This window comes from Crinia signifera, chromosome 2 (assembly GCF_055691185.1).
Source record: "Crinia signifera chromosome 2, ASM5569118v1, whole genome shotgun sequence".
Taxonomy (NCBI): domain Eukaryota; kingdom Metazoa; phylum Chordata; class Amphibia; order Anura; family Myobatrachidae; genus Crinia; species Crinia signifera.
The window spans coordinates 129,277,748-129,294,923 of NC_139218.1; the positions used below are offsets into that span (position 1 = coordinate 129,277,748).

At 44.5% G+C, this 17,176-nt stretch overlaps 1 protein-coding gene across 1 annotated transcript in view; it reads right to left on the bottom strand.

Moving 5' to 3' along the window:
* The window catches only part of GUCA1B (guanylate cyclase activator 1B), a 40,346-nt gene that overhangs the window by 7,618 nt on the left and 15,552 nt on the right, over positions 1-17,176 (bottom strand). The window contains exon 2 of the mRNA XM_083171063.1: positions 1,400-1,549. Within this exon, the coding sequence (XP_083027189.1) occupies positions 1,400-1,549 (150 nt within the window). The remainder of the gene's footprint in view (positions 1-1,399; positions 1,550-17,176) is intronic.

A 17,176-nucleotide genomic window follows, 5' to 3' on the forward strand; every position in this document is an offset into this window, starting at 1 on the left:
GTGCGTATAAATTAGCCTTGAAATCTTTTTTCGGTACTTGTGTATCATCTGGGCGCCCAATTTTTTCATTGCATGCCACTACTTAAGGCATGCAATGCGATGCAATGCAATGCGATTTTTCATTGTGATATCCAGCAGCAGCGGGGGGGGGTGTTTCGGGGCTCTGCTGCCTGCGCTGATATCCAGCAACAGCTGCCCGCGCCCGCGTTGACGCTGACATCCAACACCAACAGCAGGGGAGAGTCTCACTGCCTCTGCTGTCCTCTTCTCTCCCATCGTGCCTGCCCCTTCCTGTGACGTGTGTTCTGGGTTGGAGGGTAGGCCAGAGCAGTAGTACCAGGAGGAGGTGCCCGGAGTTGTACATACAGATATATCGGATCTGAAACATCGTGGGTGCTCAGATTCCGATATATCTTATGTTCTGCAGTTCCGGCCACCTGATCCAATCTGATGAGCACGGGAACGCGCATCAGATTGGATCAGATGTCACAAACATTTTTTGGGCCGATGTCACCCGATTTATCGGACCAAAGTGCTGAAATCGGGTGAAATCGGCCCAAAATCGCATAGTGTATGGGGGCCTTTACTCTCAATCATTCTCTCAATTTCTTCACTTCATACTATATCTTTTATAAGTGTGCCCCAAAACCCACTGTGATCTGCCGTCGTCCACTCGGGACACATCCATATATTCAAAAGATTTCAGGCAAGCGCACATCTTTACCAAAGATTTTTCTTAAGATCCCGTGTGCGTTCCTGTGCATCTTTTGTTAAATCTTCTGATCTTTTGTGCAGCACGTAAGATCAGAAGATTCAGCTAAAGATCCACGGGGAGGGCATCGGACCAAAATCGGCCGATTTTTGACTGATTATCAATAAACATCGGACAATATATTGGCCGATTTATCGGAAATCGGCCAATCGGCCCAAAAATCATTCTAGTGTGTAGGCAGTTTATGGTGCATAAATAGGAGATGCACACTTTCTTTTACAAATCAATCATTTCATTCCTTTCTACCAGTATTCGGATACCAGAAATCCGAACCCGCTCCCCCCTACATTGAAGCCGGGAGGTTGAGCATGCGCAGTGAAACCACCGCTTGGGCACATGTGCTGGTCCTGCTGCAGCCTGTGAGTTCCATTGGCAGGTGCAGGGACCTGTCCGGCTGCGGGGCTCTCCTCTTCAGGACTTGGCAGCATGGCTGGCGGTAGCCCCCCCTCCTTCATAAAGGTAGATTACTAGTGTTTTTTTTTAACTGTCCAATTATAATCAATTATTTGCTTTAAGTGCTGTAAATCTGTATCTTTCTTTTGTTTATTGTTTTATATTTAGAAATTTTATTATACCTGTACATTATCTTTGTATGGAATTTATTATACACACAAACCGATGTCTTACCTCTACTATCTCTAGGAGCTCAGTCTTGTCTATGCAGCCGTTTCCATCTCGGTCATACACCTTGAAAGTCCATTTCAGTTTATGCTCAAGTTTTCCTCGTAAAACTAGATTCAGAGCAGCCACGTATTCCAGGAAATCTATGGTGTTGTCCTGCAAATGACAAAGAACAACCTGTGATTTTTTGCCGATGTTGTATGTGTCACATGTATTATGTAAGGGTGGTGCCATCTACAGGTATTACAAATTAGCACTTAAACTCTCTGGGCGGTATTCAATGAGGCTGATTCGCCAGGTTTTTATGGCGATTTTGTGCTGTAAGGCGAATTTCTGACTAAAACGGTGAATCACCCTATTCAATGACCAGATGGCGAATACATTTCATGGTTTTTTTCGCCATGATTCACCGAGTAGCAATCGCTATCTTTTTATGGTGAAGTGGAATGTGAACTTTTAAAATAAAGTGTTTTGTTTTTTACATTTGGTGTAAAAAAATCAGGAATTTTATTTTGAGGAGGGGCATGCTATTTTTATTCATGTGCTGTAAGCACATGAATATATATTTAATTAAAAAAATATATATATTTTTTTTTACACAGACCAGCCAGCAGGTGGCCGGAGCTGAGCCGCTCATTAGATATTCATATATTCACTTCACCCGATCATTACATATGCATGATCGGGTGTAGTGAATATACCCGGTCTCCTGCTGGCACCCCCGGGGGGCAGCCTGTGCTGCCTGGCACCCGGGGAGCCCACCTCCCCCCCACAAACGTTCTGGTGCAGGCAGGGAGACTTCCATCTCCCTGGCTGCCGCCGTCCTCAGGCTCCCTGCGGCATCCGCCGCAGGAGCTCAAATTCGCCGGTCAGGGGCAGCGAGCCCCTGACTCGTTGAATACTGGAGCCGGCGAGGCTCCGGAACGCGGCGAGCAGTGGCGAATGTGCAGCGAATCCTAAACAGGATTCGCTGCACATCGCCAAAATGCTCATTGAATACTGCCCTCTGTTGAGAATAAGTTATATAATTAGGGCTCATTAATAAAAGGAGTCATGCAATAGTAATGTTAACTCTCAAGATCAAACAATTTCTTTGTAATCATGTGCTAGAGAACAAAATAGTATAATAATATCATAATAACCCTGGTTACTCACGCTTCACACAACACGATGCGTTAAAGACATATGTTTGATTATTAGTTCAAATTATACAACCTGACACCCATATGTGGATAAATACTATGGGGGAAATGTAATAGGTTCCGAATTACCAGATGGGAGGGACTTCAGGATAGGATGTTTTTGCCTTGTAAATGATGCCCTAAATCATCTAGGAATTCATGCCCTAATACATTTACTCCCCCCCCCCCCCCCCCCCTCCAATATCCAACATGCAGAACTATATGCAAAGCTTTGAAGACAATCTGACATTGAAAACTGCTCCATCTCCCCTGAAACAAATTCATGTAAGTAAGGTTGTACAGGTTGAGTATCCCTTATCCAAATATCCATTATCCAAATTATTCCAACAACCATCGTTTCCAAAATGTACTTTATTTTTGTTGCTAACAACTGGGTGTGGATCATTAGGTCACCAGCATTATGGTCAACAAGCATTAGATCGACACCATTAGGTCGACATGCATTTAGGTCGACGTGAGTTCAGGTCGACATGCTGGAAGGTCGACATGACTTTAGGTCCACAGGGTCATTAGGTCGACCTGGGCAAGGTCAACAGGGTCATTAGGTTGACATGGGTAAGGTGGACATTGAAAATCTCAACATGTTTTTTTTTTAACCGGAATGTCAACACAGTCAACATAACTACTAAAACGTAGCACGGCATCCCCTCATATGGCTCGCTGCGCTTGCCATGTTTCGGGCACACTATTTTAATTTCCCACCATGCCCTAGTGGATGGTACGGCATGAAATATCGCCTGTCGGCACATGTCGTACCACCACGTCCCCTCGAATGGTTCACTACGCTCGCCATGCTTCGGGCACGATGCCTTGTGATGCTTGGCACACTATTTTATTCTCCCACCACGCCCTAGTGCATGGGTCTTCAAACTGCGGCCCTCCAGATGTTGTGAAACTACAAATCCCAGCATGCTTTGCCACAGTTTTGCTATAAGGGAGTGTTAAAACTGTGGCAAGGCATGCTGGGATTTGTAGTTTCACAACATCTGGAGGGCCGCAGTTTGAAGACCCATGCCCTAGTGGATGGTAGGGTATGAAATACCACATGTCAGCACATTTTGGCTCCAAAAACAGTGGAAAAAAAAACATGTGGACCCTGTCGACCTTACCCATGTGGACCTAATGATCCTGTCGACTTTACCCATGTCGACCTTCCTGCACGTCGACCTTAAGTTATGTTGACCTAATGGTGTCGACTTAATGCTTGTCGACCATCATGCTGGTGACCCAATGACCATATCCCCTAAAAACCTACTGGGGACATCTGTAACTGGCACTACTGGGGACATGATATGTAACTGGCACTAAATATGTACAAGATAATGATTGCTTAGCTTTCAAATTCAGTGTCTGAGATTGTACACAAATGTTGTTTCATGCACAAATATATACACAACAAACACATGAAATACACACAATATAAAATATTCCGCCCAGATCGCATTGTAAATGCGATCAATGGTAAATGGGGGCCTTAGTCATGTCAGTTTTCAATTGTCAGTGGGAGGCACAGCCCCCACTGCCTCCCAGCCTCCACACACCTCATAAATTAGATACAAAAAATGCACATAATATATTTATTACACAATATATATGTTATAAATTAAATAGGTACTTGTTTCCTTGCAGGGTGCCCACTAAGCTATTTGCTTAGTGGGCTATTCTGCGTAGTGAAATCACATCGGACATCTCACCGCATGGCTTTTTGTGCCTTGCGATGCGTGCGATGCGATCTCAGTAGTTAATTTAGTTAATTTATTCACTGCACCCTAAGTAAAATCGCACATCGCATCGCATGGCCCTTTTTTGTGGTTCATATGGTAAAATACCTAAAACACCACCACTCTCCACGTCACCCCGAAGCTCACTGCACTCGCCACACTATATAAAATCAACTCCAAGCCGACATGGATAGTGGGGGCATGAAAAGGTCAGAGGACACGTTCAGCCACCCCTTGCGGGGCTCGCTGCAACCGCCACGCTTCGGGGGGACATGGAGAGTGGTGGTGTTTTAGGTTTTACCATATTAACTACTGAGATCGCATCTCACATCTCATGCCACAAAAAAGGGCCATGTGATGCGATGTCTGATGCGATTTCACTACGTTAGCATACATAGGAAATCTGGGCGCCCTGTTAGGAAACAAGAACCATTAAATCTTTGTATTTTTTTTTATTATTATTTACGACAGGTGAGGCAATGCCTCCCCTGACTGCACGTCCCTGGTCAGATGCATATAGAATTTCAAAATACATCTTGTAATGTTGTGACCTATTGTACTTAGAGCCAGTACATACACAAGTGTCAAGCTGTGGGCCCCTCTCCTGCTTCTGATGCCCCTAGATTCCATCTGGGGGTGTGGTTCACTGTGTGTGTGTGTGTGTGTGTGTGTGTGTGTGTGTGTGTGTGTGTGTGTGTGTGTGTGTGTGTGTGTGTGTGTGTGTGTGTGTGTGTGTGTGTGTGTGTGTGTGTGTGTGTGTTGGATTTGCAACAAATCACAGTATACAATGTAAATGATTTACAGTTAATGGCTATATAGAGCAGAGAATAACTATGTAACTGGATTAAAACAGATAAAATTCAGAGAAGCAGAAGAAAAAAGGATATTTCATTTTATTTTATGACACCTGTCATTCCCCTTTACAGCTGAATAAGTTGAAAGAGTGTGCCCTGCAGGGTAAAACATATTAAGACATTTCTGGAGCAGTTTTCTTAGTTTTATATAAGTAGGTGTGCTTTAATATTACATTTAGACCTCAGATTCTGTCAGAAGGCTGGTTTAAGACTTTTTCAGTGTACATTAAGTTACACTCTGTGATGGGATATGGTCGGTTGGTCGACCCAAAGATGGTCGACATTCAGCAAGGTCGACAGGTGTCTAGGTTGACATGGGACGAAATACAGCAAGGTCGACAGGTGTCTAGGTCGACAGGTGCTTAGGTCGACACAAACACTAGGTCGACATGGTCTAGGTCGACAGTCAAAAGATCGACATGGGGTTTTTCACAGTGTTTTGAGCCGACATGTGCCGACAGGCAGTATTTCATGCTCTATCATCCACTAGGGCGTGGTGGGAGAATAAAATAGTGTGCCAAGCATGGCGAGCGGATGCGGTGCACCTTAACCTATGTCCATGTCAACTGTGTTGACATTCGGGAAAAAAAACAGTGAAAAACCCCATGTCGACCTTTTGACTGTCGACCTAGACCATGTCAACCTAACGCTTGTGTCAACCTAAGCACCTGTTGACAATGTATCATGTCAACCTAGACACCTGTCAACCTTGCTGTATGTCGACCAACCGGTGTCGACCTAATGACTGTCGACCATCTTTAGGTCGACCCAATAATTCCATTCCCTCTGTGACTACACTCCAACTACACAACCTTACTGTATTCTGATTGTAAGTGCACACCCACTGCCCATGACTGCATACCCATTGCCTGTGACTGCATGCTGCCTAGAAGTTCAGTGCACATACACATATGGGACCCCTCGGATTGACATAAGTAAACTGTTTCAGAACATCATTAAACTTGTACTGGTTCAGTAAGTACGTCACGCTCCAGGCAGTGGCTTGCTCCACTCCCCACAAATTACTATTCCCTGTCACAATCACACTGGCCACCTTCTTGGAGCTGAGGGTGAGCTTGTCTGCACCTGGCGTGGTGATGTAGGAAGTGGAAGAGGAAGTGCTGGAAAACTGAGCAGCGCAGGGAGGGGTTGTGAAGTCATCTTCTGTGCTGTCATTTGAAACAGTGGCCTTTATTCAGATCTGATCGCAGAACAAATTTGTTTGGAAAATGGGCAAAACGATGTGCACTGCAGGTGGGGCAGATGTAACATGTATAGAGAGTTCAAATTGTCTCAATCATGACTAAAAACTGTCAAAACCAATTAGACAGCTTCACATTGAATAGGTTCATGCCATTTTTCTAAACTCCAACTCGTCAAAATGGTAAAAAAGTTGAAAGTAAGAAGAAACTAGGCCTATTCGACCGTCAAAAAAAATAAAGTATTGTATAGTTGAAAGCAATACAACTTTTTGTTTTTGGTCGTTAAAGAAGAGGTTTTAACATACTGTAGATTGAATACCCCCCCCTCCCCCCCCCCCTATGATGGCTTACTTGGGAGGATGATTGATCTTATAGGGGTTGTGATGAGCATGATCTCCAAAATTAACAATTAACAATTTCCCTTGTAGGGTACCTGAAGGATGCTGCATTTGCAACTCACCTGCACATTGGGGGTTATTCCGATTCACTCGGAAAGGAACAATCACTCTCTAATGGACAAAACCATATGCACTACAGGTGGGACTGATGTAATGCTGCCCATACACTTATGCCCATCGCATCAAGTGGTGCCCAGTGCAGCACCCGATTTCACATGCCAGACATCGGGTGCTGGAAGTGGCTGTGTGGAGCGCTGGTGGGGAGCAGGGTAAGTACCTGGCTGGGGACCAGAGCGGTGAAGCTGTCAGGCAGGCGGCAGGACTCAGCAGGATTTTGAAACACTGGACAGCCCTCTAATTGGCCGAGGCGCTGAGACTGAGAGCTTTCTCAGCCAATCAGCAGCCTAACATTCAGGCGGCTGCTGATTGGCTGAGAGAGCTCTCTCTTAGCGGCCTCAGCCAATCAGAGGGCCATCCAGTGTTTCAAAGTCATATGCTGCCACTGCTGAGTCCCGCCGCCTGACAGCTCCGGTCCCCAGCCAGGTATGTACCCCGCTTCCTGCCAGCACTCCTGTCCCGCTCCTTCACTGCTGCCAGCTCCTCTGCCACCACCAGCTCTGGTCCCCGCCAGAGCTCCTGTCCTCCTTTGCTGCCAGCTCCGATTCCCGCTACCAGCTCCGGTCCCCACTCCAGTCCCCACGCTGATTGCATTTGAGCAATCGCATGTGGTTAAAAACCACATGCGATTGCTCATGCAATTCGATAAATATTATGTGCAGCATATAATATCTATCGATGTGACATGCCAGTGCATCGCGTCGAATGTCCCCTTCAAAATGCATGCAATCATTCGATTTATCGGGCAGAATTAGCTGAAATCGAATGACTGCATGCAATATCTCACATATGTATGGGCAGCATAACATGTGCAGAAAAAGTTAGATTTGGGTGTTTTATTGTTTTTGTGCCACCGTGCCCCCAAGAGGCTTCATTGCGCTCCCCACACTGTGCAGTCAGGATTCCGACGTCGGAGAAATGACTGTCGGAATCCCGACTGTCGGGCAAATATACCACACCCATTGTGTGAAGCACAGAACGGCCGTCACTTATGAATATGAAAATGAAATAAATTGTTTCACGCATACGGTTGCTTGGGTGTGGCATAGGGTTCCGACAGTCAGGATCCCGACAGTCATTAGCCCGGCATCGGGATCCCGACTGGCCGGACTCTGACATCATGGCGAGCGCAACAAAGCCCCTTGCGGGCTCTCTGCTCTCACCACCTATTCTATTCTCCCTCTATTCTATGGACCCCCACGAGGGAGAATAGCTGGTGGCCGTCGGGAACCCGCCTGACGGTGTTTTAACAGCCGGGATCCCGACGTTGTGTAAATGACTGTCGGGATCTAGACTGTCGGGACCCCGTCCGACACCCGGTTGCTTGACTTTTTGAACACCCTGTATGTTAGATGTATGGTTAATTTTTTTCTAATGCACGCACAGGGCCTGATTCAGCACTGCTTGCTAAACAGTGGTTGCTTACTGCTTAGCGAGGAGCTTAATGCTGCCCGTCACCTGGAGGAATGGCCACCCCCCCTGCCACCGAATCCACTCGGTACCATGCGAGGGGATGTACATAAACACGTCCCCTCACATGCGACTGAAATCATTCATAGTCACCAACAATCAAATAGATTCTCTTCCCTTCAGAAATAAACGTAACTCTAAATCGACTTTTATTTCAGATGGAATTCGCCGAACAGCGGGCGCTGATGTCCTGTGATAATGAGGAATGAGGAAAATATTGAGGAAAATATTGAGTTATGCATACATTAAACATTCTCATAAATGCCAGTGTTGATCTGAAAGCAAAGCTGATATGTAATGGTAAAAAGTAATTTGTTGTAAATACCTGGCATGCTTTTCAAGGAGTATAAAACCTACTGTTATAAAACTCATGTTAACCTTTTTATTACTGGCATATAAAGACTGTCACATCTATAACTGCAGTGAAAGGTTGCTCATCCCTGACCCCACCATGCTGCCCTCCGCGGGAATCTTGTATCCTTACAAAAGCAACTATGATGGGTATACTAAACTTAAGTTTACTTATCCCAGGAAAGAAAAATGAAAGATAAAAAAATGATTTATGTATCTTTAAGATACTTATCAAAATAATCTCCATTTTGATTTAAACACTTGTAATGTGACGCCAGTTTTGGAACACCAGTAGAGTAGAAAACATGAACTTGGATCGGATGCACAATTTCACCTCAGCCTTGTCTGCAATAGGATAACGCCATCTTCAGACATATGCAGGAATATGTACGTTTGCATCTGCTTTTTCGCTCTGAACATCAAAGTTGTATGAAGTTATTTGTGGATGGCCCTGGGATAATGGGTCAACAATGTCTAGGTCAAAAGTCACTAGGTCAACCACTATTGGCCACTAGGTCAACCACTATACAGTGACTAGCTTGACACTTAAGAATCGTCACAGCTCCCAGATAAGGGAGGTCTGAGGGCAGGGCCGGTGCAAGGCACCGGAGCACCCCAGGCGAGTCGGGGTGGGGGCGTCCCGGTGCTGGGGGGAGGGGGGGGGGGTACCTGTGAAGAATCTTGCGTCCCCGGCGTCCCTGCTGAGTGCTAGTGCGTGCAGGGGTGTCCGTGCCGCCGGGGGAACCTGCGGCGCTGTTATTGTGTATATAAGCTTGTCGCGGCCGGCGGGGTCCCTACAGTGAATAGGAAATAACTAGCGCTTCCCGCGCCGCCGCACGCATAGCGCTAGTTATTTTCTATTCACTGTAGGGACCCCGCCGGCCGCGACAAGCTTATACACAATAACAGCGCCGCAGGTTCCCCCGGCGGCACGGACACCCCTGCACGCATCAGCACTCAGCAGGGACGCCGGGGACGCAAGATTCTTCACAGGTACCACAGTGCTAGGGGTGAGGGGCGAACTGCCGCCCTCCAGGTGCCGGCGCCCTAGGCAAATGCCTAGAGCTGCCTAGTGGTGGCGCCGGCCCTGTCTGGGGGCCATATACAATTGCTGCTCTTAGTCAGATATACAATGCGGATGGAATTAAGTCATTCTCTCAACTAAAAAGTGAATATAGGTTACCGCAGACATTGTTTTTCCGCTTTCTGCAGCTCAGGCATGCTCTTGAGGTCCAATTCCCTAATACACCTCCAATATTTGGAGAATCACCAATAAAAGTAATATTAAAATCAAGTGATAAAACTAAATTGGTATCTAGAATATATAAGTGTATTAATCGGCATAAAAACAGTGATAGCTTGATAGAATTAAGAGAGAAATGGGAAAGGGACTTAGGATGTATAGGGGAGGAGGAGTGGAATAATGCAAAATCGGTAATATCTAAAGCGACAAATGCGCTTCGGGTGCAACAAGTCCAATTATATATATTCCATAGAGCATATATGTCATTGCCCAGGATGTTGAAATTCGCAGGTCGAACCTCGAGTGTATGCCCAAAGTGCAAAGGGGACGAGGGTACTTTTTTCCACCTGCTATGGGACTGTCCAGAGGTTGCCGCCTTTTGGGGGAAAGTTGTACATGTACTGGTGGATACTGGAATTCCTAGAGAAACTATGACTGTGAAATGTTGTATACTCGGTGTGATAAAGGGAACCAGCCTACAAGCAGGAGATAAATCATATATTGTCAACTTGTGTGCCTTAGCAAAGGTTATTATAGCGAGGACATGGATGTCAGAGAAAAGCCCTGAGATTCAGACATGGAGGGCCCTGGTAAATTTTACGGCCAGACAAGAAAAACATGTACACAGAAGTAGGAAGACTCTGAATAGATACACAAAACTATGGCATAGATGGACCACTTCAATATACTGGGAGCGTGACGACCCCTAGCCAAAGCTCAAAAAAAACAAAACCACAGAGCACACAAAGAATAAATTGCGAATGGTGAACGGCAAACCATATTGTGGTCCGCCTCTTGAACAATGCACTGTTAGTTAGTCCTTAATAGGAGTATATCACCATAGATCTAAGATATATAAAAAAATAAAAAAATAAAAAGAGGGGGGGGGAATATATACGTAATAAATCTCTTCACAAGCACTAAAGAGAATTGGATAAACGTGTATGATGTCACTAGAATTGTATACACAGTGCACTAGAGCTAGGTAAAGTAACACAGGAATTTAGAAGAAACCCAGAGTGAAAAAAACACTATACTAGACACAAATAATATATAGTTTAAAATAAAAGGGTTGGATAGAGTTTCCAGAAAAGGTCAATAAATAAAGTAATAAGCACATAATGGCGGGGAGTTGGTATGTAGGTCACCGTGCCCCTAGGAGATACATGTCATTAGAAATAGTGTAATACTGAATGTCGAGTAACACAGCTTACCCATCCACGTCTGCCCTAGCTTTCCAAAGGTGAACAGAACTTATTATGATGTAGCCACCGCCATGGCTTAAGTACAGTAATATCATGGTATAAAATGAACTAACATGTATGCTGTTAATTAAATGTTATACTGAGTGGTATAAGATGAAATACCCGGATTAAGATACTGTAATGCTGCTCAATATTGGTATATGTTGTCTGTATGGTTTGTTATTGTCGATGTAATTTTTTTTATATGTAAAATTTAATAAAAGATTATAAATTAAAAAAAAAAAAGAATCGTCGACAGTGACAGATGGTCAACACCCATAAGGTCAACACAGGTTTTGCAAGTTTTTGTTGTCTATGTTGAAATATGTCACAATGGACGTTTTTTAAGTGTACCGCGTCCCCTGGATTGGCTCGCAGCACTCGCCATGCTTTGGGCACCATGTCTGAGAGACACGCAGCATTCCTATTTGACTTTTCTTATATATTGCATTCTATGGCACCTGGGGTGTGCATGTGCATGGGTCCATAACCTGTTTATATGTGTGTATTGATTCTGAAATACACAGAATGATTGAAAGTAGAAACAAGGCGATGAAGAGATTTGGATTTATATGAAGTGCACAGGTTTGTACAGGGTTACTCACAATAAACTCACTATGTAGTGAAGAAAAAACGCAAGTGACGCTTTTAACATGCGGACATATTAGAATCCATAGGAGTTCCGCATTGTAAGGAAAACAATGATCCGAGCACATAATAAAAAAACATTAAAATACATAATAAAAATGCAAAATAACAAAATATGTAAAAAATACATATAAAAAATATATATATGTACATATATATATATACATTCATAAAAAATATCAAAATACAAATATCAAAAAAAAATTATTTGCTATAAAGCTATCATAAATATTAATATACACAAGTAATGAAGGAATAGGGATAATCACGAGACTAACCCCATTATAACCGTTTTACTGATTAATAAATGGGGTTATCTCGTATCCCTCATTCAATCCTTGCGACGCTATGGTATTTAGTGTGAGAATCCAATGGGTTTCTCGCCGCAACAGGAGTTTATCCCTATCTCCTCCTCTCTTTGGTGGGGGTACATGTTCAATCACTCTTATTAAAACTCCACTAGGGTCTTTGTTGTGAAAATTCTTAAAATGCCTAGGGACACTGTGGTTAGTAAGGACATTTTTAATATTGCGCAAATGTTCGAGGGCCCTAATCTTCAATGCCCTCTTGGTTTTACCTACATAATGTAGGTCACATGTGCAGGAAAGCACATATACCACATAAGTGGAATTACAATTAAAGAACTGATGCATCTTGATTTTAGAAAGTTTGGGGTTCAACAACTCAGCACCTTTAGTAATATGTTTGCACACTTTGCAACTATTGCAAGAAAAACAACCTTTTATATCTAAAAAAGTGGAAGATGGCGGTTTGGACACAATCTCTTGTAACTGGCTCTTGGAGACCATATTTTTCAACGTACGGGCCCTTTTATACACGATACTTGGTCTAGGAGGAAGGGAGTCATGCAATACTGGATCCAGTATTAATGCATGCCAGTTTTTCTCAAGTATGAGCTTGATCTCTTTTTCTCTGTTGTTATATTGTGTAATGAATGGGCAATCATTCTTCCTTTGAGCAATAGCTGTAGAAGGAGGTTGTTTATATTCTAATAAATTGCCACGTTCAAGGGCTCTAGCTCTTTTACACGCACAAGTCACTACATTAGATGGATAACCCCTTTACAAAAACCTGTTAGTATATGTAGATGACTGGGAATCAAAAGACTGAATGTCAGAACAATTCCTCCGCAACCATACAAATTGGGAGAAAGGAATGTTGTCCTTCCAGGATTTTAGATGGCAACTTTCAAATTGCAAGTAACTATTGCAATCTACTGGTTTAAAATATGTACAAGTTTCAATAATGCCAATTTCAGGAAAATTATGAGTTTTTAGAAGGAGATCCAAGAACTCAATCTGATTTTTGTTGTACTTGGAAGTAAACTTCAAGTTATAGGAGTTCCGGTTCAGACAGTCCACAAATAGATTAAAAGATGACTCATCACCACTCCATATGATGATGATGTCATCTATATATCTCTTGAACAGAATGACATTTTTCATTACATCAGGGTTGAGGGTATTCTTTTCCCAGTCAGCCATATAAAGATTAGCCAGACTTGGGGCACAGATAGTACCCATCGCTGTGCCCCAAGTCTGGAGGTACCAAGTACCCAAAAACTCGAAATAATTGTGCTTGAGCACATACTGCAAGCAATCACAGATAAAATCAATTTTTACATCTGTATAAGCACTGTTCTCCTTGAGCACTTTTTTGATAGTGTCAACTCATTTTTCATGTGGAATAGTTGTATACAGTGATGACACATCGATGGTACCAAAACTGAAATCATTATGCCCTGGAGGGCGATCCCGATTCTTATGAAGTTTAGGTAGATGGTAAAATGTGGCTAGGTTGGGCGTTACATTGTGTAAATATCTGTACTCATCCAATGTGATGGATTTCTCTAATAAACCACGATTAAGTAAAGTCTCCAATTCAATAATGTATGGTTGTGTGAGGTCTCTGTCAAGCTTTCTATAAGAGACCTCGTTAAACAAAAGATTATGGACTTCCTGAATATAATATTCACGGTCCATAATGGCTATTCCTCCGCCTTTATCTGCATTTTTTTATGACGACAGAGGAATCAGTCATTACATTTTTGAGAGCATTTCTCTCTTTAAAGGTGAGGTTTGAAGCATTTTTATGGGTAGTAGTAATTGTATCAAAATCTTTCTTGACTAGTTCAGAGAACATATCTAAATATGGTCCTCTAGATTCTACAGGGTAGTATGTAGACTTGAGTTTGAGTCCCGAATTGTTACTGTCCGCTGGTGTTAATGCGGCAGGGGGATTGTCACTATCCTTTTTAAGTAAGTGAAGTTTGAGTGTCATCTTTCTAACAAACAAATTTAATTCTACCTGTAGGTCGACTTTATTAGGCAATGTCGACGGGGCAAAAGTATATATAAAATATATATGTCAGATTGGGATTATTCTGTTGGTTCTCCCTGAGTGAAGTACTACACTTCTGGTGTAATATCATGGCACCCAAACACAGTGACCAAGTTGATGCAGCATATGCGCAGAGTACTTAATGGCTGCCATCTTAGTAAATGACAAATGCTTCATGTAATGGAGCATCATTGAAACAGCGCAATAGTGCACTTCATATACTATTATTTATTAACATATCGGGGTACCTTTGGGTGGGTCGGTGGGTGTCAATGTTGCCTAATTTTGAAAACTAGTTTTAGGGAGATACATGGCATGTGCCACACAAGTGGAGTGCCTTTAGGGGGGCTTCCCGTATTATGCTCAAAGCTTGTGTCTAACTCCACTTATAGATATATCTATTGCCACTCAAGCAATTGCAGGTGAAAACTACAGTACTAAAATGAAAGACATGGCTGCTACCACTTTATAGATCCGTTGAGCAGGGGGGATCTGGGTGTTTTAATTAGCTCTCCAGAGCAGCATTAGACTCTACACTGATCTGACAATGTCCAGCAAGGTGGGGTAGGGAAATCTGCCCTTTATCAATACAGTGTATAGCATGCACACCACATACCCATAGAGTGTCCAGCATACACCCCCATAGTCAAAAGGGTGCTAGGCATGCACCTTCTCATACCCATATGGTGCACAGCATACACCCCATACCCATGCAGTGACCAGCATACACTCCCACACTCATAAAGGGCAGAGCAAGCAACCCTCCAAACCCACATACACATACCCGCATACACTGGGCCGGTGCAAGCCTCCCCCCACCCCAGGCAAATCCTCTGCCCACCGCCCGATGCACCCCCCCCCCCCGCGCACGCGCTCCGGGGGGGCGGGGGTTGCGGGCTATACTGCGGCGGGCTCCCGGGTGCCCGGGCGCGCGGGGGGACGGATGGGACTGTTTACTGTTTTGCGGAATATACCACAGCGGGCACCCGCGCTCCGGGGGGGGGGGGGGGGTGTGCGGGTGGATAATGCTGGCTATACCGTGTACAAGGAGGGAGGAGGGCAGCATTGATTGATGGGCGGGATGGGGGGGAGGGAAGCCTGTCTTACCTGCTCCTCGCTCCCAGCTTTCTATGGTACCTCTATGGTACCTCTCCTTGGCGGCTTAGTACCGCCCTCCAGTGGCCGGCGCCCTAGGCAAATGCCTTGACCTGCCTAGTGGTGGCGCCGGCCCTGCGCATACACCATAGCTGCCTACCCTCCTGCATTCTGCAGGAGACTCCCTGAAATAGCAGCAATCTCCCTCTCTCCCTCATTAGTCTAGCAATCTCCCTCATTTCACCTAGCCCACATTACAGGAAAGAGTGACAGACATATTTACATTGAATCATCTGCACCATTTCCCAGCACATTACCAAGTATAGTAGCTCTTACTAACTGCTGTGGGCTCATCTACATTTGTATATAATTCATTTTTAATTGCACACCCACGCTTCTGGGTGCCACATTCACAATCTCTTTTCACAATCTCTCCATATATGGAACTAGACACGCCCTTTGGGTGGAGCAAGACACACCCCCTCAACGGGGTGCTTTGCAAAATTATATTACCAACTATAATCTCCCTGAAACTAGTTTTCAAAGGTAGGCAAGTATGCCGCATATACCTCACATTCTGTATCTATAGTGCCAGGCATCTCCACATAACAGTACAGTAATACTCAGCTATACAGTAGCAAATCATCTGCCATAGCCCCTGATGAGCAGCAGAGAGCAGGAATATGTGGAGCCAATTGTAATTAAGAGCAAGAGTGAGCATGTCAGGGCGAGGGGAAGAGAAATAGAGCGTGCCTAGAGGGGCCTACACAGGTAGCGATCTCACAAATCCCCTACATCGCTATATGTGTAGGCAGAGCCGTATTTCCCATTAGGCACGTGAGGCACGTGCCTAGGGGCGGCACATGTTTGGGGGCGGCACTTGGATGCCTGTGATAGTACGGTCAGCCCAAAATGTACCAACAACTGCAAAATATCCACTGTACTGTACTATATTCCATCTTAAATAGAGTGTAAATGGATAGGACATGCAGATACTGCCCCTATAAACTGTCCTACTTAGTATACATTATTGTTGTGCCTAGGGGCGCCCTCATCCCTAAATCCACCCCTGTGTGTAGGGGTCATAGGGATAGGAATGCATGGCCCTGCAAGTGGCAGAGATAGGATATCATGGAAGGAGCAAGCAGGGGAGAGAGGGTGTCAGGGAGAGAGAGAGAGAGGGAGAGACAAAGAAAATGAGAGAAAGAGGGGAGCAAGAGAGAGAGTGGGATTGCAAAAAAAGTCTGAAAGTAGGAGATAAAGTGGGTGTCATGGAGAGAGTGGGGGAGCGACATGGCATTAGGCCTGGCCCTCTTCCCCATACACCCACAAACTGTGGTATTACACTGCGGCCATAAACCTGTCAGGTAGTGGGGTGCAGAGTGGGCAAGGCTGTGGTAATGTTTTCCACAGTATGGGGGCCCCAGCCTTGGGCCCCCTACTTGTCCACCCTGACTACAATTTTGCCCTGCATGCTCCCCCAAGCACGATAACAGTACGGAGGTGCTAGTGTAAGTTATCCCTCTACTTCCTTCCTCCGCATTGCTGGGAATGGCTTTTATCAAAGCTCAAGTCCAGGTCAGAGATTTCTGCTCACTTTAATACAAAATAGTCATTTTTCCTTTGCAAATTTTTGGGCTATTTCAGCATGGATCGGTAATGTGAGAATTTGCAGTGGACTGGGAGGCGTAAACTACTACCCAGACAGAAAGAAAAGAAGCCCCTTGCAAAATTGCAAATCCATTTCCCAAACCAGTGAAAGGATTTCACTGTCTGTGAGTGGGTCTGAGGCTTTCACTAATCTGCAACTGGTCATCGCTGATGTCACATATCCTCCGCAACACCTGGACATGTCTGCGATTTTATTTGACACATCC